This window comes from Sphaeramia orbicularis, chromosome 18, assembly GCF_902148855.1.
Source record: "Sphaeramia orbicularis chromosome 18, fSphaOr1.1, whole genome shotgun sequence".
Classification (NCBI taxonomy): Eukaryota; Metazoa; Chordata; class Actinopteri; order Kurtiformes; family Apogonidae; genus Sphaeramia; species Sphaeramia orbicularis.
Window position 1 is genome coordinate 27,605,405 of NC_043974.1, and position 23,321 is coordinate 27,628,725.

Consider the following 23,321-nt stretch of genomic DNA (forward strand, 5'->3'; position numbering starts at 1 on the left):
TTTACATTTACAAAGAGAAAAATGTGAAGTTGTGAGTATTTATAGGTTATTATGATAGTATTTTACTGATCCAACCCACTTGAAATTGAATTGGTCTGTATGTGGAACCTGAACTGAAATGATCCGTATCTTCAGTGTAATTTTTGCATTTCACAAATTCATCCCATGGGCCAGACTGGACCCTTGGGCGGGCCGCATGTTTGAGATCCCTGCCCTAGAGGCTGTCAACCCTAGTGTAATCATACAGTTAGTACCACCAGGGGGCAGCAGATAAACTTAATGTGTTGAAAGTTGTGTGTGGTCTATTTTAGCTCTCTCTAAAGATCCTATGCATCTAATCAATTAATAGATTATATTGTTGTAATTTAATGCTGGTCTTTGCTTCTCTTATTACCTATAAACCAGGTGTGGAACATTAAAGACAAGTTAATATGTTTAAAATGGTTTTCTCTTGTTCTCCATGTGCAGGGCCCTCCTGGGCAGAAAGGAGACCAAGGGGCCACTGAGATCATCGATTACAATGGAAACATTCAGGAGGCTTTGCAGGTCAGACACCGCCCTTAAACCTGTCTTTTGTACCTTCTGAGTTTATGATATCCAAAAACAAATCTGCAACTGGAGATACAAAAATAGCAGATAAAAAAAAGCTATAAATTGTGGTGTTAAATCTTGTTGCAGTGTACAGACACTCAAAGCTGAATAAATTTGTATTAAGTCACAGCATTACATTTTCTAATTTTCTAATTCTAATGTCTCTGGTTTATTTATAAAAATGAGGGTTGTGTTTTCTACAGGTAAAAAGCAAACATTCACACTTTAATAAAGACTTAATTTCCAGGGGATATCTGTTCAGAAATATGCTGACATAAAGGTTTCTTTTCTGTGTGACCTCTGCAATCTTATCTCTCACCTCCTTCCGCTTCCACTCCTTTGGCCTTCTGCAGAAGATTACCACTATTACAGTAACGGTAATTAGGCTCTGCATACTTATACTTACGTATATTGTGTCACCTCCACATTTGATTAATCTCTTGTTGCATGGGCCCAACCCAGTTCTATCCTGTTGTGCACTGCTTTGTTGTATTTGTGCTTCTCCACCCAGCAGCGTGTTTGTTTAACAGCGAATGAAACAGTCGTTAGTGCTATATTGTTGCTTTTTGTATGACCAACCCTATGTGCTTCATGAGTGGCTGGTAGTCTCTGAGAACGTCAGTAAAAAAATTAATTACCCCGCCCCCCAAAAGGGAGGCAAGGGGCATTGTTTTTGGTTCGGTTTCTTTGTTTCTGTGTTTGTTTGTTAACACTCTAGCAGCAAAATTATTGCTTGAATTCATACCAAATTTGATTTATTGATTACCAGTGACCAAGAATAGATCTCATTACATTTTGGGAACCGTAGGTCAAAGTTAAAATTTTTATGAATTTTTCAAATCTTTTATTGCTCCATTTACTTAAAAATTCAAATGTCTGTAGCAGCAAAAATTTTGCTTGAATTCATACTAAATTTGGTTTATCGATTGCCAGTGACCCAGAATAACTGTCATTACATTTTGGGATAAATAAGTCAAAGTTTCAATTTTTTATGAATTTAAAAATTAAAAAAAAATTCCCCATTTACTTATAATGGGCTAAATTTCAAATGTCTGTAGCAGCAAAACTATTGGTTGAATTCATACCAAATGGGTTTATAGATTACCAGTGACCCAGAATATATGTGGTTACATTTTGGGAAAAGTAGGTCAAAGTTCAAATTTTTAATGAATTTTTTAGTTATTTTTTTCTCCCATTTGCTTATAATGGGCGAGATTTCACATATCCATAAAAACATCAATTTTGTTTCAGTTTACTTTAAACTTGGCATATATATAGAGGCAACTGATATGCTGACATCAGCACACACATAGCCATGATGACATCAGCTGGATCGATGCCAAAATAAACTATAATACGTGCAAGGGGCTTGGTTTGTTGTACCTGGCACCACTTGTTTATGGAAAGATTTTTTAGGTTTTCCAAAACTCAATGCGTGTTTTTAATTTAGTGTTTTCATCTAATTTTAAGAGACTACCTGCACAGATTTGTTTGCAAGGTATTGTCACATGAAGAAATGCTGTCACTGGTTTAATACGGCATGTGTCCTCCAGTTGAGCATCCTGTTTCAATTTCATAACAGTCTGATAACATGCTCTGCTGTTTGCAACTGATGACCGTGCAATGACCATGTCAGGAAATGATGAATTACAGTTTGACTCTGACTGTCGTTTTCATGACTGTAAAGACATCTCTGTGCTTTTCTGTGTGCAGGGTCCTCCTGGGCCTCCTGGGCCAGTGGGACCGCAAGGTACAAAGGTATAAAACCTGCTCTTTACCTCTTACTTCAAACTGGAATTATATCTCAGATGAATCCTAATCTACTTTGTTGAATGTTTCCGATCATATTAACTTGTAGCTGTTATTTCCTAACACCCGTCACAATATTGTACTGTCACAACATCCATACATTTGATATTATTACTATTATTTTTTTCTCCAGGGGGATCGTGGTATGCCTGGCCTTCCTGGGCTTGATGGTGAAAGAGTGAGTTCAACTTCAGTTCATGTTTTGGATGAATGAAATTTAGAACAATTAATAATAATAGTAATAATTCTACAAAACAGACATTTAAAGGTCATATTTGATGTTATTAAGGCATACTTCTGACCAATCCATCATATTTTTTTTTATCTTCACTGCAATATAAACATTTGTACTAAACACATGCAGAGAACTGCTTGAAATGCAATAAGAAAAATCATTTTATCTACATATTTCTCTATCATAAGTGTGACTTTTGATAGATGTTCTAAAATGCTAAATTCAGGACAAAACTCACTGTTATATTGAAATATTTTTATTAAAGATATACAGTGAAGTGCAAAAGTCGCAGGTGCCCTTTAGCTTTGTTGTTTTTGCAGAGTTGTAATGGGGGTGTGACTGTATTTCTAACAAGAAATATGCAGGAAATATGTGTACAGAATTGAAACACACACACAAAAGTCAGGCCAACTGTCTGGATATTTTCTTAAGTAGTCTTATGTTATATTACACACTGTCAGAATATCCCAGAGGTTTTCATAGTCATATAGCTTTTACAGTATTTTTTCTAAAATGCATGTCCGCACATATACCAAAATATATGTGCAACTGGAATATACAATAAATAAAATAGCATAATTTTTTTTGTGTGTGTTTGTGTGTACATATTTCCTTCATATGTCTTGTTAAAAATAAAGACATGCCCATTTCAATCCTACAGAAACTTTTTTTTTTTTTTTTTCAAGAGATGATGAGTTTAAAGGGAGCAGGGGAGGTTTCTTAAACTTTAATTTCTTTTAGACCTCATGTAAAATTGCTTTGTTAAGGTGATTTGTTTGATGAGCAATTTATTCCTAAATGTATGTTCAAAATAATGTATTTTCTTTCATTATTCATTGCCTGTATTGTTGACTGAAAGGTGTTTGGATTCTATGTTACCAATGTATTTATTAAACCAGAAATACTTAGTAATTGCAATATGCATACTTTCATATTTATCTATTAATTTTATGTCATATCATCATATAATACTGAACACTGTTATTGCACATTTACGTTTTGTAAAGTAATCACACCTGTATACTGTATTTTAATGTTCTGGTCGTCCTCTCAGGGCTACAAAGGTTCAAAAGGAGACATGGGAATGCCTGGAGCTTCAGGGGACAAAGGAGCAACTGGTTTACCTGGCCTACCTGTGAGAGTTTGCATAACACAGCGTTACTTTTTTATTAAAGAACAACCTGTCACTCTCAGACGATATACAGTATGTGACGTAACATCTTGTTCCATAGGGTGTCAATGGTGTAAAAGGAGATAAGGGAGATCCAGGGCTACCAGGTCCACAGGGGCCTTCAGTAAGTCACGTTCACATTCACTGCTGCATCGTTTATGCCACAGTGTTACAATAAATGTTGCAGCATTTATTTCCATCCAGCATTGCATGTTTTTTTTGCCTTGTATTGATGATGATCCCAAAGACTCTAAATGGCGTTCAGGTCTGGACTCTGTGGTGGTCGATCCATGTGTGTTTAAAGGAGTGATATTTAGCTTTTTTAAATGGAATTATGCATTTTAAAACATGTCCCTGCGGTCTACATAAACTGTAAATGATATGGTTGGGTCTGAATTCTTCATTAATTCAACTCCACAGGTCCATCTTCAACAATATTTCTGAGTAATGACACCAGAAAGGTTGTTTTGAGCGCTGGTCGTTTAAAATACAAATGAGCTACTTCACACTTCAGCCACTTGTATTTGTTAATACAAACAACAACTGAACATTTTAGGAAATCGGCTCAAAGTTTGGACATATTTTCAGTTTTTACTACAACCGCTGCTGCTGACTAACAGTTATGGTGTACTCAGAGAAATGTTCATTGGAAGTCTTGACCTTATATGTGCAAATGTCATGACGTAACTAGTTATAAAACATAACAAATTAAGAAGAAATTAAGAAGATTGGAGAAATCCACTCAATTTTTGCCAAAATTAATATAAAGATAGCTTTGCAGCACCTGGAGGGTTCAAATTCAAACTTTATGAACTATTAGGGTCCAAATACACAAATAAATGTACCAAAAGCTAACTCTATACTACAGATGAGAAATATGTCCAACAAATAAGGATATATATAAAGAAATATATGAATCACTGCAGTCGCCATCCAACTGAAGGCTCTTACCTTTTTGTTTTTTTAATTTTATATTCACTGCAACTTCAGATTCTGTTGACTGTTCACATTTCTACATTTAATGTGTACAGATTATTGGACCTCCAGGGCCACCAGGACCCCACGGATCCCCAGGACCAATGGTGAGTAAAAAAAAACTCCCTGGAAAATTCTACAAAAAGTATACTGGACTTAATTTACTCACTTGAAATACAAGATGAAAATGCTGACGTTCATGAGTCTAAATGATGTGATGTTACATAATGTGTCTACTTTAAAACATTCTTTGTCCCTGTTGTGAACCACTCCAACCTATGGGCTTTGTAATTCTCTCTGTTGCTGGAATGACGCAATACTATGACTGGTGGTGTCTTAAGTCCATAGTTACATGACAACATTATAGTTGATGTTGGTATTAGTCAAAACTATGTACTTCCTCTTAACTGGCTTTATATGACCCTTAGTCTTCTCAGACACTGTCACACCTAGGTCAGGTCTGGAGATTAACATTTACCCTACAACTGCATTCAAAATAACTGTAAAAACAAAACAAATGCATTCAGAGTATACCAAGGAGTATGCAAACAAAGTGGTGCTGTCACTTTGCATCTTGATTTTTGTCTGTTTACACCAGTTTGTCTGCATTCATTTCATTCACTTAAGGAACACAATGAAACTAGTGCACCAATCAAGATGAAGATGACACCAACACATCGAGATAGTATATGGAGTAAAGACTGTGAAGGAATTAACTGAAGTTCTCAGTGTACATGATACAGATGAATAATTTCCAATGAAAAAATGTCACTGTGTCGAGTAATACAGATTTTCAGATGAGTTCTTTTAGAGAAACATCACTATAGAATGCTTGTTCTACTTCTTGCATATTTTTTAAAGCCATGCATTTCATTAACAGTCCATCGTTTCATATTTTTCAGGGTCCCCATGGCTTCCCTGGACCGAAGGTAAAACTTTACAAGAAAATAAACACAAAATAAGTTCACATATGCACAGAGTTACAACAGTTCTCCTTTTAACCACGTGTCCCTCAGTGACACACCTCCCTGCCAGTGATGGAAAAGTCAATGTAATATATGTATTTCCAATGTATGCTACTTCATACTTCTACTCCACTACATTTCAGAGGCAAATATATTACTACACTTATTTGACAGCTTTACCTACTTTTAGAGTTAGAATGATTGTGATTCAGAACTTGCTTTTTCTTCTTCAGTACCCCACCCCCCCAAAGGGGAGGCAAGGGGTATTGTTTTTGGTTCAGTTTGTTTCTTTGTTTGTTCACACTGTAGCAGCAAAACTATTGGTTGTGTTCATATCAAATTGGGTTTGTAGATTGCCAGTGACCCAGAATAGATCTCATTACATTTTGGGAACAGTAAGTCAAAGTTCAAATTTTTTTTTAAATTTTTCTAATCTTTTTTTTTTCCCCATTTATTTATAATGGGCGAAATTTCAAATGTCTGTAGCCGTGAAACTATTGCTTGAATTCATACCAAATTTGGTTTATAGATTACCAGTGACCCAGAATAAATGCCACTACATTTTGGGAAAAATAGGTCAAAGTTAAAATTTTTAATGGATTTTTTACATCTTTTTTTTCTTCTCCCATTTACTTAAAATGGTTGAGGTTTCACATGTCTATAATATACTTCAAACTTGGCTCATATGTAGAGGCAGTTGATATGCTGACATCAGCACATGCATAGACATGATGACATCAGCTGGATCAATGTCAAAATAAACTACAATACGTGCAAGGGGTGGGATTTGTTGTGCCTGGAACCACTTGTTTACATCTTTACTTGATGCTCTTATGTATAAAACTAGATATAAATTACTTAAAATCAGCTCAGCATGCAGTAGCTACAACACTGATGCTTCAATATTAAGAATCTGCTCACCAGACAAGACCTGCAACTACATTTTATGACTAATACTTGAGTATTTCTATGTCTACTTGTAATGAAGTATTTTTACATTGTTGTAAACTTGTAGTTAAGGGAAGTTAACTGAATGCTTTTTCCACTGCTTCAAACTGATGTCACTCTTATATTTGATGAGTGGGATTAAATAAGTTTTCTTCTTCTCAAGCATAAGATAGATAGATAGATAGATAGATAGATAGATAGATAGATAGATAGATAGATAGATAGATAGATAGATAGATAGATAGATAGATAGATAGATAGATAGATAGATAGATAGATAGATAGATACTTTATTAATCCTGAGGGAAATTCAAGAAATAATGTATGTAATGTATTTGAAATATCGTACCTGTATGTATTCTGTTGATTGGATTTGTTGTATGCAGGTCATTTGTGTTGTAAATGCTTACTCGCTCGGAATAAATGAAAATGAATGAATGAAATGAGTAAACCATTAATGGAGCTCCTGTTCCCTTCTTTTTCTAGGGGGAACCTGGTTTGCATGGTTTGAAGGGAATGCGAGGGGAACCAGGACACAAAGGGGACCGTGGACCTTTAGGTCTCCCCGTAAGTACAGTTACACAAAGTGAAATAACCCCAACTAAATACAGTCGCCCTATTTGTCGTGTTTAAAATCTATAAAACTGACTTGTCTCTATCTTAGCTCTGTGAGATGTTCAGATGTTCTTTTGTGCACGTATGTGAGTGTGTGTTTGTGCGTGTGTGTGCGTGTGTGTGTGCGTGTCTATACTGCCTTCTCCATTTGCTGTCGTCATTTTCATTTGCCTGGGCTGACTTTGCCAACCCCCCCCCCCCCCTGTAACGCGCAGTGTAATTTAGTTGTTGTAAACCCTGCCATCAACCTGTCCTAATAACAGTGTTCATCTGGTACTAATCCCGCCTTGTTCATGTCACTCATACCTCCATAACCACACAGGGAGCCTCCGGCTTGGACGGCAAGCCCGGAATTAGGGTGAGTGTCATGTGACCAAGAGGCTTCACCACCCAACCTCTGTCTATTTTACTCCCTTCCACCCTCCATACAGCCCCCTCTCCCTCAGTTTTCCTCCCCAAACCACCTCATTTTATTGTACTTCATAACGACTGAAAAGAAGGTTAGGCAAGTTATGATTTATTTATATCTTATCTAGGTGTAATGTGTTGAGTTGAGCCGCACTAAGTTTAATTTACAGGGTAGAGACAATACACGAAGCTGCTACTGCAGGCATTTCAAGGCTCTTGTTTGTCTTGTGTTGCATTAACTCAGCATTAACACACACTCATACATTAACTGTGTCAGCAGTGTTGTAAACGTCCTTTGTGACCAATGCACGTGTACTAGCAGCAGTCCTGTGTGCTGGTTGTAGATCAAGTGGCAGTAATGTACAAATCGATCACTGATCCAGGGTGTGGCTTTATAATGATAACCCTACTTCTTGCAGGGTATGGATGGACCTCCAGGTCCAGCTGGTCCCGCTGGGCCAAAGGGTGACAGAGTAAGAGTTCTTTATTCTATAACTGAGCAAATGTATGCATCTACTGATTAAACCTAAAGTTAATAAAAAAGGTGCAGTTTGTAGGATTTGGATTGATTTATCTGCAGAAATGTAGTGTGATGTTCATGTTTTAATCACCTCTTCCTTAAAATCTGATATATTTGTACCTTAGAATAAACCATTAGTGTCTACAGAAGGTCCTCTTCCATTATGTTGCACCTGCATGTTTTTAATTTCTGTTCCTCACAAAAATCACTTTAAGAACTGTGCCTTATTTACTCTCATGTCGCCTGATGGATGTAAAACCAGCTCCAACAGTAACACAGAGGTTTAACATTTGGGGCGGTCATGGCTCAGACGGTAGAGTGGGTCAGCCAATAACTGAAGGGTTGGCAGTTCAAATCCCGCTCTGTCCTAGTCATGTGCTGTTGTGTCCTTGGGCAAGACACTTCACTTCACAAATGTAGTTTACCACCACCAGAGTGTGAATGTGTGAGTGAATGAATAATGGATCCACTGTACGAACTTTGAGTATGAGTTGGTAGAAAAGTGCTACACAAATCGAATCCATTATTATTCTAATGATGTCATATGTAATATATTAGTATCAGTTAGAGGCACCAAACCAGTACATTCACTTTTGCTGATAATACTTCATTTAACTAAAATATTAATATTAAATAATATTAATATTTGTATGATTTTTCATGCAGGGCTTTTTTAAACCTTTGAGATCAAGATCTCATTTACAAAGACAACCTGGTCAAGAGGTCAGCAACACACATCATAAAGGATAAAGGTTTTCTCGGATAAAGGCTCAGGGCAAGTACTGTTACTAGTAAATGCCCTGGGCCTTCTACGTTTTTCACATTTTGCACAGCTGTCATAGCCTCCCCTATCTGTTTGCAATAGGAGGATGTAGGAGGGGTCCTCACTGCTAGATGCAACTAAATCTTACACACTGCACCTTTAAGGTTTGTTGTTTTAGAAGGTTTTCATGACTGTATATGTGCAATTTGTGTCAAGCTGCAACTACATTATACAGGAAAAAAAGAAGGAATGAAGAAAACAGTTTCAACAGAACAAAGCAGCAAGAATTTAATTTCACTTCCTTGTGTTCTTAAAAGGATTTGAACTATTTTTGGGCAAACAAAATTAGATTTACTACAGTAAACTACAGCAAATGTCCAACATTTCTTATCATTTGAGAACACTGAGGTTACTAAATAGGCCATTTAAAAGAAGCCTTTTAAGTTATTTTTACCTTTTTAGATATTTCACCTTATACCTTATAGTTATTTTACCTTTTAAATAATTTATTTCCTTTATGGCTTTATGTTTTTAATACTGTGCACGTTTCTTGTTTTTTGGCCCTGAGAATAAATATTTGATCATTACAGCCCTCCAAATACAACAGAGATAAGGTTCAAAGTATTATTTTATAGTTGTAACACTGGTATTTCTATCAGGGTGAAAGAGGTGCACCTGGGGACCCGGGACCAAGGGGACCTTATGGACTACCTGTGAGTTTAGGATTACATTTTAAGTAAATGTAACTGTAAAGTTATCATGAATTGGACTAAAATCAGCTTGTCTATTGAATTGCAATAATCTTTTATGATATTTTTGCATTTTTACAGGGATCTGCTGGAACACCAGGCTTGGACGTAAGTTGTCTGGACATGGTTTCATGGCTTTTTTTCACTTGACACTGAAAGCCGAACAGCACCACTGGTATAGCTACTTCTAATGGGCAAGTGGGATGTAAGAATATCATACCATATCATATAGGCTAGTAAAGGGATTTAATTTCTATATTAAAAACCCATCATAATATATGTATTTTAGCAGATAATGTACTATAAAACAACTCCATCCCAAAGCAAGTACATCTTCTGTACTATATTAGTGTCAGTAGTATTACAGTGATATGCACTTACAAAATTGCTGCATCAGTTATACATATATAACCTTGTATGACAATTATATGTAGTACAAATATACATCACAGGTAAAAGACTATAGTTTATGCATATTCTGCTGCTAATTAGCCAGTAAGTGTCAGAAATTAAACCACATTTCCCTTTGTATAGATTCCTTATATTTAAGAGCCACTTTCATATTGGTTAAAAATACTTTGTGGTTAAAAAAAAAAAAAAAAAAAGTGCATTTATCATGGTTATAACACAACCCATAGCCTCAGAGAGTCAGTTATTTTTTAGCTCTTCCCTTTCTTCTTTTAGCTCTTGTATGCTATGTGTTTTCTTCAGTCGTGTCAGTAGGATGACACACCTTTTATCTTTTTCTTTGATGAGTTAAGTCAGAGTAATAAAGTAGAGTTGTACTTTTACAGGGGGTGCCAGGATTAAGGGGAGAAAAAGGCGACGTTGGGGAAAGAGGAGAAAAGGTAGATGTAGATACGCTGTAACGACTTATCAAACTCTTAACACTACAGAGGACTGATGTCAATGGACAGTGACAGGGGTTATAGAGGGGTTTATGTAGCGATGTTGATGAATTTATTGTTTTTTGCTTGAATATAAAGTGATAAAATGGGATGCGCAGAATGTATTCTTTAAGAGGAATAGAACAGATGATTTTCTTAATGTCGCACACTGCTATAGACGTTTTACAGATGGTTTTTATTTTGGTGATCATTCAAGAATTTCTACACGATCAAGATTAAAATCACCAAAAGGAATCTAAAATTTAAAAAAAAAAAATTGGATAACAGTGCTATTCATTGTAAAGTAGTGACCCTTGCATAAATTTTCATCTCCAGTCAGTTTTTGTTTTCCACCTTTGAATGATTTGTCATCTCATTTCTCAAAGTCATAAATCCAATCCCATTCCGAGGCATCTGAAAAGGACTCCGACATGTTGGCACAGACATTAAACTGAGACCGAACTAGTCCATTGACAGCAGGCTCTTAAAATTCACATTTGCTTTATCCATGCATGAACATAAAACTTAAAACATTTCACTTCCTTGAGTTCTTGAGCCTGTTGGTTACTCTGCCTTGGCTTGTGAAGACACTACTTTATACTTTGAAGTGATTAATATGTATGTTTCCATAACATTGATTAATACTTGTGTTGCTCAAATGCTATATGTCATCAAGAACCTTTATCTCCTTTCCTTGGCACGTAAAGATTAATAATATCGGCTATAGCTATCGCACTTATACCTCTGTTTATTTACTTTTAATTAACGATTTTGCACAAAAGAACTGATTCCAGAGTTGCTTTTACCCTGTTAAAAAATCCTGTCAAAAGTACAGAAGTGTTCAAGAAGAAATATGCAGCAAATATGTGTATCAGGACTAATTGCATGCACACCATACAGCAGTGTTTTTCAACCTTGGGGTCAGGACCCTACATGGGGTCGCATGGAATTTATATGGGGTCACCTGAAATTTCTAGTAATTGATTTAAAAAAATATATCAGTAATAAAAAATATTTTTTAATGATTTAATGATATATTTCATTATAATTAAAACACCACAGATTTTTCCTAATAAAAATCAAATTCAAATAAAATGCAGGGGGCATATCTTGATTGACCCGATCATGTGACCACATGCGTTACTACACTTCAACCTGCCCGGACACAGTTGAAACCGGACCAAACAGAGAATGGAAAGATTTGGCCCCGCTAAGACGTCTCCAAGAGAAAAATGTCTCCATGTTGAATGTCTGGGTTCGCCAGAAATTTGGGATGTTAAAATGGGGTCATGAGCCAGAAAAGGTTGGAAACCACTGCCATCCAGTATAGTAGCCTTTACTGCCAACTGTTTAACAATTTAATTGCATACCGAATTCATCTCCTGAGAACTGTTACTCTGTGATGTGTATGTGTTTTTTATATATATATATATACATTTGATTTAATTTCCAAATGATGATTAAGAAACTGTTGCTTATATGCATGCATTGAATGTCTAATGGACACTAACATGAAATTAAGTAACACAGGACACAGTTTAAACTGTTTAATGGATATTTTGCGGAGGTTTTTTCCTTGCTACTCTTTCTCATCCTTTGTGCCCTTGACACCCCTTTGGTTATCAGCTCTGTATTCCCCTTTTTGTCCTCTCTCTGTCCTGAGGAATGTTTTTGGACCAACCAATCCTGTCTGGTGTCCCCTCCTCCTCCTCCTCTAACATTGACCACATCTCCTCTCCTTTGTGGGCCGTAGCTTCCTTTTAATCTCTCCCTTTCTAATAGCAGTGCTGTCCCCATTGTTCAAAAACTGATTTTAACTTGACCAAACCGTTGTATTCACAGGGGGAGAAGGGAAAGAAGGGCAAAAAAGGGCCTAAGGGCGAGAAAGGAGAACAGGGTGCCCCTGGATTAGATGCACCCTGCCCATTGGTATGTCCTAAATGTCAGCTGGAAATCACCTCCCAGCTGTGTAGACCAGTTGCCCCAAACAAGGATGAGTGCCCTGTGGCTACGCTGATACCCGGCTTCCTGTATTCAAAGGGATAAATTCACCAACCGGAATTTTTAAAAAAACTCCGATTCTTCCCTCAAACTCTGCACTTCAGACACAAAACATACCATTAAATCATGGATAACATATAATTGGGATGGGGTGTGGGTAACAGCAGGCTAACAGGGCAGCTCCTCCCTGGCCACACCTTGCATCCATCCCAGCAAATGGATGCAGGGGTTAAGGGTCGTCCACCTCTCTCCCAGTAACACTCCTAGGTCATCTTTGCAAACAGGGTTTCCGGGGATTTAAGGGTGAAAAGGGGGAACCAGGGCAGCCAGGTCTGGACGGGCTGGATGCCCCATGCCAATTGGTACAGTATTTCTCTTTTTCCTCCACCTTTTACCCATGCATGCCTCTCACATGTAGTCATCTAATGGTGCATGACGATGGGAGCATGACGCATGTGGACATGAACATCCAAACCACATTCATTTTCCATTGAGCAATTGATATAAAACAGTGCATTTAACATTCAACCTGCACCTATGTATACTTTACTAACTTTTTATCTGCAATTGCTTTCGATAATCCTCACTATATTAAGAAAAGTATGCAAAGTTATGATATAACTTGTATCCCTCTAACTGATTCCTTTTCATGTAAAACTGAAAAAACTCCCGTTTCCTTCCATCTGATTCCTTCACAGACGAGTTACCCTTTAACCTAATGCTAACATAGATTCCTTTACTGATGAGTTGCAGGCACTTTGGACCCTTTCCTGTACTCTGTTAACTTCCCTCTCCTCTCTTATAATTGTACCAATTGGGCCAGACCATGACAAGGACAGAAAATAAGTTATCACATCACTTACTTTTGTTGAAAATTTTGGTGTAATGTCTTTTTATGATGTTTTTTGTTACTGAAACAATGTTGTGCAATGTCTGGGAGTTCACACAGTGTAGGATGAAATATTGTATGTAGTGTGTTTTTAATGAGGCACAAGGTAAGAAAACACTTACACTTCACATACATCATCACATTGAATTTACATTAATTTCCTTTCTCAAGCTTCATGATGCAAATAGGGGTTGGGAACAAGAATTGGTTCTATATTGTCTGATCCATCGAAATTGTGTGGAGCTTATCAATTCCTTTTACTGATGCCTGTATGTTTTTTGACGCTCGCGCACTTGCACAACACAATATCAAATTAAACAGAGCTGAAACCGTGCACATAATGACATCATTGAAATCCAGTGCAGGTTCACTATTGTGACACCAAAAACTGATCAGGAATCAATAAAGGAATCAATAAATTAATAGACTGATAAGCACAATCAATAATGGTATGGAAGTCAGTAAAATCGTATCAATTCCCATCCCTAAATGCAAACTTTATTTTATTTTACACTCCATTATTTTTTTTATAGTGTCCAAAAAGCAACTAATTTGTTCACTATAAAAAAATTATAAAAAAAAAAAAATCAGAGACATGAATCAACGACCTGTTTTGCATGACATACATGTTGCTGTGGAATACATGCATGAATTAAAATGTACTCTTCCAGCTATTATTATTTCATGCAATCCATCATATGCATATGTGATTCGGACACAAAGTAAAGTGTAATTCATGATGATCCTGCAGATTTCATGGAGCTCACATAAAGCCTCTATTTGCGTGTCAGTCACTAGATTTATTTCTTAAACGTTTAAGTATCACGTTGAGTATTCAAGTATAGAAACAGCGGGTGCACTTTTCAAATGTCAGCAGCCTCAGAGAACAGCTAATTATTATATCATCATTTTAAGAACATTTACTCATCTAAGTTGGATATATTTCACACTGAGAAGGTGATTTTGCCTTCAGGATACAGGCAAAAGAGAGTATGATTAATGAGGATACATCTGGATTTCTAATGAGAAACCCCTCACTGTGTCTGTCAAGAGCAAGTTTTTTTTTTTTTTTTTTTTATGTTACTGAGTTTCTTGCAGTTTGACAGTTTGAGTGCAAACTTTTCCTGCTGGACATTTGTGTGAAGAGTTACTGTTATGTTTAAGGCTGAGTGGGAGTTATGGAGCCAAAAGCCGGCTAGAAGTTTGTTATTTTGGAAAAAAAAAAAAAAGTTCACCTAATGTATTAAATGTTGAAATGAATGTAGGTGGAATAGAATGGCTATTTTTCAATGTCAGTTCCTAGATATATTCTGGTATTCAAGTTCACATCCTCTGTTATTGTTTTATTTTGTTTCCTACACTTGATTTTTACAGTGCCTATAAAAATGTTCACCATTTTAGATATTTTCCACTATTATTACTTTCAAAAATGGGGTCTTGGTTAATATAATTATACTTTTTTGCAAGAAATTCCAAAAAAAAAAGCTCTTTTTTTACTTTGACATGAATGTTGATTAGTTTAAAATATATACTGTAAAATAAGTGCTTGCATAAATATCCACACTCTTGAAAGTGACCAATCAGGTAAAGGAACAGCTAATACTGGAAAGCTGGTAAAGGTAGGCAGTAGTCACTTTTCCATTGACCCTCAAATTGTGCAAATATAACTTGTGCATAAAAATTTACCTGATGGAAAAACGACAATTTCGCCAAAAGTCTCATTTTTTGATTAAAAGTTTTGGCGCTGGCAAGAGGTGGTTTTTTTGGGCGTAGAGCAAATGGTATATCACGTAAAACTGCAACGGAAAGAACTTTTTTCACAACTAAAATCAGGTGAATTAAAAAAAACTGATGTTGACGTACGTTACAACAAGCGAAGAAGAAGAAACATGTTGCAGTATGTGTGGACACACCAGGAAACCCAATCATTTTTTAATATGATATGAGATAGAGGGGTAATATATAATAATAATGAATATATCTGTAAATCAACGCCATGTTTACGTTCGTCGCCATGTTTATGGAATGATTTCTCATGTCATCTCATGATAAATAAACAAATCGTCGCATTTGTGATTTAATGGAAAAACCGACATTACACACTTCTGTTTTTTCGACATTTAGTAAATATCAGTAAAGTTTTGCGCAGATGTCCAATGAAAACACAACTAATGAAACAAATGTAGCAATGCAGCAAGACATCCTGTTGGACAATCTGAGCCAGTCTGCAAGAGAACAGCAAAAATTTATTTACCAGGAAAACAATAACCAGAAGCATACTGCAGACATTGTATCCACACAAGGTAAATGTTCTGACATGGCCAAGTTAAAGCCCAGACATCATTTCAAGGACAATTTGTCACTGGAAATAAAAAAAAAAAGAAAAAAAGTCTGTTCACATCTGATGCCCATGTAGCCTGTCACAACTTGAGTAGTTTCGCAAAGAATTAAATAAAATCAGTGTCAAGATTATGATGTGAAAATGGATCTATTAAATTCTGACTTGAAAGGGAGTGAATACTTACACAATCACTTAAGAAATGTGCTTTCACTGTGACATTAAAGAGGGGTTTTTTTTGTAATTTTTTTTATTTCCAAGACAAAATATTTGGTCCCAATTTGGCTCCATGGGGAACACCCCTACTAGTTTTTTTTTCTCCAATTTTTTTTTAAGAAGAGTAATGGCAAGCATAAAATATAAAAAGGTCTAACATTCATTCTGTGTGTTTGTGGCATAAATACAGTGTGTGGTGTGTGGTATACCTGTTAGTATCAACCCTTCCCGTCTTCAATGTTTTTTATTATCACTTTCTAAACAGGGCCCAGATGGATTACCAATGCCTGGATGCTGGCAGAAGGTAAGACTAAGATAATTTGTGACAGATATGACCAACATAAGGGATATTATGACCAGACTTAGTCATATTTAGCCCCAATCCCAATTCACCCCTTAGACCTACCCCTTACCCCTACCCCTTGGCACTACCCCTTGAAACGGAGCTGCAAGGGGTAGGTGTTGAAACATTCCCCTATGAAATGGGACAACTCTTCGCGACCTGTTACGTCATTAGCAGTCATCAATGCCGCTATTAGCAGATGCGACGACTTTGTTTCCGAAAGTATTCACCATGCTGCAGCAGCTGTGACCGTCTCTGTTCCATGGGCTTTGGTCATCTTTTTGCGGCTATCAACTATAAACTACAGAAATGCGATTTATAACACATTGAAACAGCATTAAACGGTCGATCAAATGATTAAGATGTTTACGAAGACATTTGTGTGTTTCTTTCATCACACTGCTATACTTTTTGGTTGTGTTTACCTCCATTTTGCCAATGATTTGAACAGAATTATGGGATATTTCTCCTATCCCTTTATTCGTAGTGTGGTCCTGGAAAATGTCCGTTTCGAGCGCTATACCGTGTCTCAAAAAAAAATTACAATCAGACTTTCTGCAATGATAACTTTAAAAATAGTGAATCAATCAAAATGCAGTTTCAGACCATGAAACTATAACTTATTACCTACATCTTTCAGAAAACCCCATTTGATTTGCTTCAATGGTCACGAAGAAATGGGGATCTTTGTAAAGCATGTCAGAAGTCCCTTCCATCCAAGTTTTGTAAGGAGACGCTTTGTCCATTGTGTTCACGCCTTACAAATACAAAGTTATTCATTGTGCTGTCACACAAAAATATCTCTTTTGAAAAAGTGACTGCTTGTTTCTTTTCATTTTCAACTGATGAAATAAATAATGAAATACATCAAAAAGGAAGCTGATGTTAGATTCTTAGGGAACAAATGCAAAATGGTAATTGAGAGATCAATACATCTGTCAACAACAAAACCTCACACGAGTACACACCACTGATATAATGCTATGCACAGAATTTGAATTCATTTGTTAGTTGCCCTGTCATTTGTAAGCAAAATATTTTCCTTCATATGGATGCCAAGAGCATCCAAGTGCCAGACTTGGAAGAAATGAACCCATGACATGCTTTACAAAGATCCACATTTCTCCGTGACTACTGAACCAAATAAAATGGGGTTTTCTGCAAGATGTGGGTAACAAGTTATAATTTCATATCCCGAAATAGCATTTACATAGTTTAATTATTTTTAAAGTTATCAAGATGGAAAGTCTGATTGTAATTTTTTTTTTTTTTGAGATTAACCCTTCCCCTCCGTCTAATCGAAAATCGGAACAACACTACCCCTTCTCAGGTATGTGCAAAACGAAGGGGTAGGGGTGAGGAGGAGGGCCAAGGGGTGAAATGGGATTGGGCCTTAGTGTCTTTCAATTATTCTAGATTTAGACTGATTGAACTGCTCTTTGACAAGAAAATAAAAGTGCTCCTCTGATGTTTTTGTATGTGGCTTCTCTACGTCTGCATGGGTTTTCTGTTAAATAAGTCATAACAATGTGTGATGAAATGGTGTGAACAACTCTCACTGTCAATACAACTCATCACGTCATTCTTTTTCCTCTGTGTTTTTTTTTCTTGCAGTGATCACTCTAACCTGAAACGCATGGAGTTTGTAAATAATGCTTCTTTTATGGTATTTATAGTTTTTTTAATGGGAAAAAAAAAATAAATCTAAAAGAAAAGAAGTCTATGTGTACAATGATACAAAAAGAGATAACCGTCCTGAGTTTCACGCCCTAAGCTGCTTCTACTCACATCGCCGTGTGGAGAAAAAAACAAAACAAAACATGTGTGTGTGCGCTCTCTCACATCCACATCGTGGTGGTGTTCAGATCCCTGGCTGGTGGCAGAACTTTGTCTCTTAGTCTTTGCATGGCTCAGACTGGAGTATCGCAGCCCGGCCAGATTTTGTACCAGGGTGTGAAAGGAGACATGGGAGGAAGTGGAGGTGGAAGTGGACGTTTGGGAGGGGGATCTGGACTGGCTCTCTAACACCAAACGCTAGGTGTTTTGTGTTGTCTCGTCTCAACAAGCTCACCACCCATTCATGCAGCGCCATTTTCTAAAAGACTAAAAAAAAAAAACAAAAGAGAGAGAGAGAGACTGTGATGAACAAACAGAACATTGCACCCCTGATCTTGCAAAAAGCATGAGTAGTGAATCTATATTTATATGTATTGTACATACATGTCACTGTTGTGTGGTCATGGCTTCTGCAGAAAAAGAAAAACAGCACTAACATTCAATGGTCCATGAAGAAGAAGAAGAGAAAAGAAACCCAGAGCTCTGAATTAGTGATTTTTGCTTTCTTTTAATCTTCCCCAAGGGAGTCACGCCATGGCTGGTAGCCTGAAAAGAGTCGATCCCCACAAAGTAAAGATGAGCTGTTGGTTATTGTTGCTTTATTGTGGTGATGCCTGCAGAGGATAAGATATCAGCAGGTTTTCACCGACACACTCATGTGGCTCCGGATCACACCCGCATCCCCACGCCTCCGACAACCGCACGTCTCCGGACTATGGAGGGAGAACTTGGCAGGCTCACTGCACTGATTTGGAAAACGCATTACAGGCAACACAAGGTTTTTGAGATTGGACAGACCTGCTCGCCGGAACCCCTCTGAGCGTGGGAATGGATTTTGCAGGAGAGTCATTTTAAGAGTCTCATCGATCTCTAGAGAGATCAGCTGGAGCGTCTGCCTCCGAACGGGCAACGCTTCAAGATCTACTGAGAGCATTAACAGAATGCAATCATTTTATTGTTTTCTTTATTGTTTTTTTTTTTCTTTTTGCTCTCATTCTTAAACATTTATATTTGTGTATAATAGCCTTTGTGCCTCAAGCTTTTATTCATTCCTTTATCAGAAAATGTACAACTTTATATCATATTTTTAATTATTGGAATGGTGTTTATTTCAGAAGGTTAATCTTTTGTGAGAGTATTGAGAAGACATATTGAGCACTGTTTTTCACATGAATCATTTATTTTTTACAGGATGTCATATGATCATGTAGGTTACAGCTGAATCCAACCCGACACACGTGCAGATACTGATCTTACTCACGATTTTGATGAAGCTCATTGTTTGTACAAAAGCTCTCACCCGTCCAGTTGTTGTTACAAATATGCTACGTGTTCATTCTGGATTTGTTGTATGAGATGTTACCTGTACAGTGGTGTCAGTTTTGCTGCATGTTAACAATTTATTGCATAAGGAGTTTTCCCTAGATATTGAAAATAAGCATTCATGTGCAGAAGCACGTCGGAGGCTGAGCGTAAAGCTGCGTCTAAGGGTTGAAATTCATGTCAGCTCTAACGTGCAACAGTCACATTTTGGTAAATACTGCTGGTATTTCAGATGTGAGACAGGAGATGAGCTGGAAATGAAGTGCTTTTTTTTGTTTTGTTTTTTTTTACATCTCATTTATTGTCTTAAAATAGAAAGCATTCGATACAGTGTGAGAAAAGCTAAATTTGACACAACCCTCGAAGACCAAGACCACCACCGCTAACTTTTCAACCACAAATCCCATTGATATTCTTATAAAAGTCAGAAAAAATGGAGATTTGCTGTTTTGCAGTTTTTGTAGCATCACAAATGTTTTCAGTAAAATATAGATTCTTGTTTTGAGATGATAAATGACCTTAAGTTGGTCAAAAGTTGCTAAAAAAAATTTTGAAATTCACAATTATTTTAGTATCTTTCTAAATAAAAAAAAATGTCTTTGCAGTAAAAGGTATAAAATGTTAGTGTTATAACTAGTGCTGTCAAATTATTAAAATTTTTAATCAGATTAATCACATAGTTAATTTTGATTAATCATGATTAAATATCTTTCATTTTTAATCTATATTAATCACGTTTCATTTAGCATGAACAAACAGACTGAAGAAAGAAGGGAATATATATGCACTTAGCATGTTTGTCACAAACTGGGCAACGCATTAGCTGAAGTATTAGCAGAATCCCTGACTAATGTATGTTTCACGTTAATGTGGTATTTTAAGATGGAAGTGCTTCAGTGAAAAGAAAACTCCTCCCTGCAGAGTGAGTATAATACTTTGTTGGTCAACTGTTGCGTCCTGGGTTGGTTTTTTTTGTCCTCATATTTCGATCCAGAGGGCCAATGTGCTGTTTAGCATCTTCCATCTTTATGGGTTGGTTTTGCTGCCTGTCATATGCGCGACGGGGACTCTACTTGGACAAACTGCCCTAAATGGATTCAGAATCATTCTACGCTGCAGATGGGTTAATTGCATTAAAATTTTTAATCGGATTAATCATGATAATGGATTAATCTGCATTAATGCATTAATTTTGACAGCCCTAGTTAAAACCAGTACTTTATTGTACTTATAAGAGGTCTTTGGGGGTTAACTGATCCATTCATAAACTACAATTCAACTGGTGGCCAGTTATGTCACATTCCCTATCAGAAGATGCATAAAAAACATAGAAAAATAGTTCATGTCTAGCTTTATTTCTCATCATTGTCATTTCTTGTACTCAGATTGCCTTCTGACACAGTGGTTGCTATGCAAGGCGACAGTCACAGCCCTTGTTTTCTTCAACATTAGAAACATGCACGAGCGATCTTGCGATAAACCGACATTTCTTGCAATGTAGCAGCGACCACAGGTGGATTTGGAAAGTTTGGGTTCTATATGGTTCCTGTTGGATTGTAAAGTTCATCTCATGATCATACTAAAAGGTGCACATCTGTAGAAGTTGTTTTGGTGCTATCTAGTAGTACAGTACGTCAACAGCAGCTCCGTTGACTTTACACAGTGCCAAGAACTGCATAACAGGTTTCTTTATTGTCGTTGGGAGTTTGTTTTTTTTTTTGTGCATATATTTGTGTAATTATCTCAGTATTTTAAGTGGTACTTATTTATTTTTCTATCATTTTCTTAAATGAAGGCATTTTAGTTTTAAACAGCATTCCTTTCAGTTTTGGCTACGATGTCAGTTTCCACCGTGTCTCTGCTGATATGAAGAATTTTGGATCATGCTAAGGCATTTTGAAGCTGTTACATAAACGGTACAGTGTGAAGAAGGTTAGTCATTTGCAATTGCCCTTCACTGTGCATTTACTTCTGTGAGTAGGCCTTACCATGGAGTAATCTGCTTTTATTTAATTTTGCGTGTCGAAAAGCATCAGCAGCTATGACAATAAAAATACTGAGTGGAGCCTGAGTGTTGACAGGCTCGTTCAGTGCAATCTCATTTAGTGGTAAATATCACGGCTTTTTCACACGTTCTCTCTTTTCTCTCTCTTTGCATTGAATGTAGTTTGATATATGTATAGTGGATTATTAATGTATTGTTGAAATGTGTGCTCATTTGACAAAAAGTGCAATTTATACTTTGGTTAATGTGTGTAGCATCAAATGCAGCTTAAGTCTCACATTCTTGTGATTTCTAGAGCTCCATTTGTTCAGTCATGCTACCCTGTATACCACTACCTGGAAAAAAAAAAGTTAATTTACCAGATGACAAAGAAACAAATGGAAACATGGACCTTTTATTGAATCTCAAAAATGTGTTCCCCCAAAACTCCTGTCCCTTCTTTCGCATATTGAAGTGTTACTTATAATATTTACTACATTTTTATTTGCAACATTTTCTCATTTGTGTCTTCCAGCCTTTGTTACAGTTGTTGTTCTCAAAAGGTGCTGTATCTTTAGCATGAGCAGCTAATTTTTTTTAATTGATTTGTCTTTTTTTTATGATTATTTTGGATATTTTTTTCTTTTTTTTTTTCTTTTTTTTTTTTGATTGTTGTGTGTTTCTATATTAAGAGTTAAATCTTAGTTCGTTCCGCTACTTGCAGAGGTGCAAAAATATTATGGACATTTATTTCCACATCAGTGTTAGCAGAGCTGGTGAGTGGCTCCAAAATAACTCTCTAATATTCTGTATGTGTTACTATTATTGCAAAAATAACCGGTAAAATTTCCCTGTCAAGAAAGCCACATTTATTTGTATTAAACCAGTTGATGGAGGACACTGACAGAGTGATCTGCTTTCGAAAACACAGGTCAAAATAGGTTATTGACATGTAATTTCAGTGTTATAAAACAATCTAGGGTCAAACTCCAAAATGCAAAGATGGTCTCTTTAAATTCACTGGGTTAAAACTTAATTTGTTTTCTTTTCTATATGTGTATTACTCATTTCTACCCTCCTCATTGGCATTTCTTTAAAGACCCTTCTGTTCACAAAACTATATTTCAGTATTTCAAGTGACTTCATATGACTGTACTGTTGGAGCCAAATAAATGCAGTTTCAAGTACATAACACAGCAGTCTTGTCTTTATTGTTGATGTTATTTATTCTTATTAATAACCGTGCAAAGCCAAAATATGTTATGTTATATAGAGAGTTACAAGGAAATACACTGACATGGATGTGTTCTTTCAACAAGATGTTTAAAAACAGTGGTAATCATAGTAAAATTGCTGATATTTGAATAATTTTCTGAGAACTTTACAACATTCCTTTATTATGTTGTAATAATAGCCATGCTTTAAAGGGCAGGTACAGTTGCAACACTTTTTTCTTTACCGTCTGTGACTCAGTATTTGAGCCACAGACTTTGAACTTTTATCGAAAGTACTACTGCTTGTCTACTACAAATTTTACCAATTAACATTTCTGCAGGAATGTCACACACTTTGTGATTTAATGTCAAATGCAATATGAGTTATATTTTTGGTTGGATTTTTTTTTTCTAAACCCTATAACGCCAAATGTATCATATTTGGTACGTGAGTTTTGAAGCCCTCTACATGATCAGCGTTATGGTTTTTTTTTTTTTTATTGAAAAAACTGATGTATACAATTAGATACATGCAATACAC

The 23,321-nt window shown here is 36.4% G+C and overlaps 1 protein-coding gene across 1 annotated transcript in view; it reads left to right on the plus strand.

The window, feature by feature from the left end:
* Nucleotides 1–22,755, plus strand: part of col25a1 (collagen type XXV alpha 1 chain) — a 215,690-nt gene extending 192,935 nt beyond the window's left edge. The window contains exons 22-38 of the mRNA XM_030162535.1: nt 469–546; nt 945–968; nt 2,305–2,349; nt 2,534–2,578; nt 3,690–3,770; nt 3,868–3,930; nt 4,838–4,888; nt 5,684–5,710; nt 7,181–7,261; nt 7,632–7,667; nt 8,137–8,190; nt 9,660–9,713; nt 9,831–9,857; nt 10,544–10,597; nt 12,922–12,999; nt 16,346–16,384; nt 18,038–22,755. Coding sequence (XP_030018395.1) covers nt 469–546; nt 945–968; nt 2,305–2,349; nt 2,534–2,578; nt 3,690–3,770; nt 3,868–3,930; nt 4,838–4,888; nt 5,684–5,710; nt 7,181–7,261; nt 7,632–7,667; nt 8,137–8,190; nt 9,660–9,713; nt 9,831–9,857; nt 10,544–10,597; nt 12,922–12,999; nt 16,346–16,384; nt 18,038–18,040 — 840 coding nt within the window. The 3' untranslated portion in view covers nt 18,041–22,755. The remainder of the gene's footprint in view (nt 1–468; nt 547–944; nt 969–2,304; nt 2,350–2,533; nt 2,579–3,689; nt 3,771–3,867; nt 3,931–4,837; nt 4,889–5,683; nt 5,711–7,180; nt 7,262–7,631; nt 7,668–8,136; nt 8,191–9,659; nt 9,714–9,830; nt 9,858–10,543; nt 10,598–12,921; nt 13,000–16,345; nt 16,385–18,037) is intronic.
* The last annotated feature ends 566 nt before the right edge of the window (nt 22,756–23,321 follow it).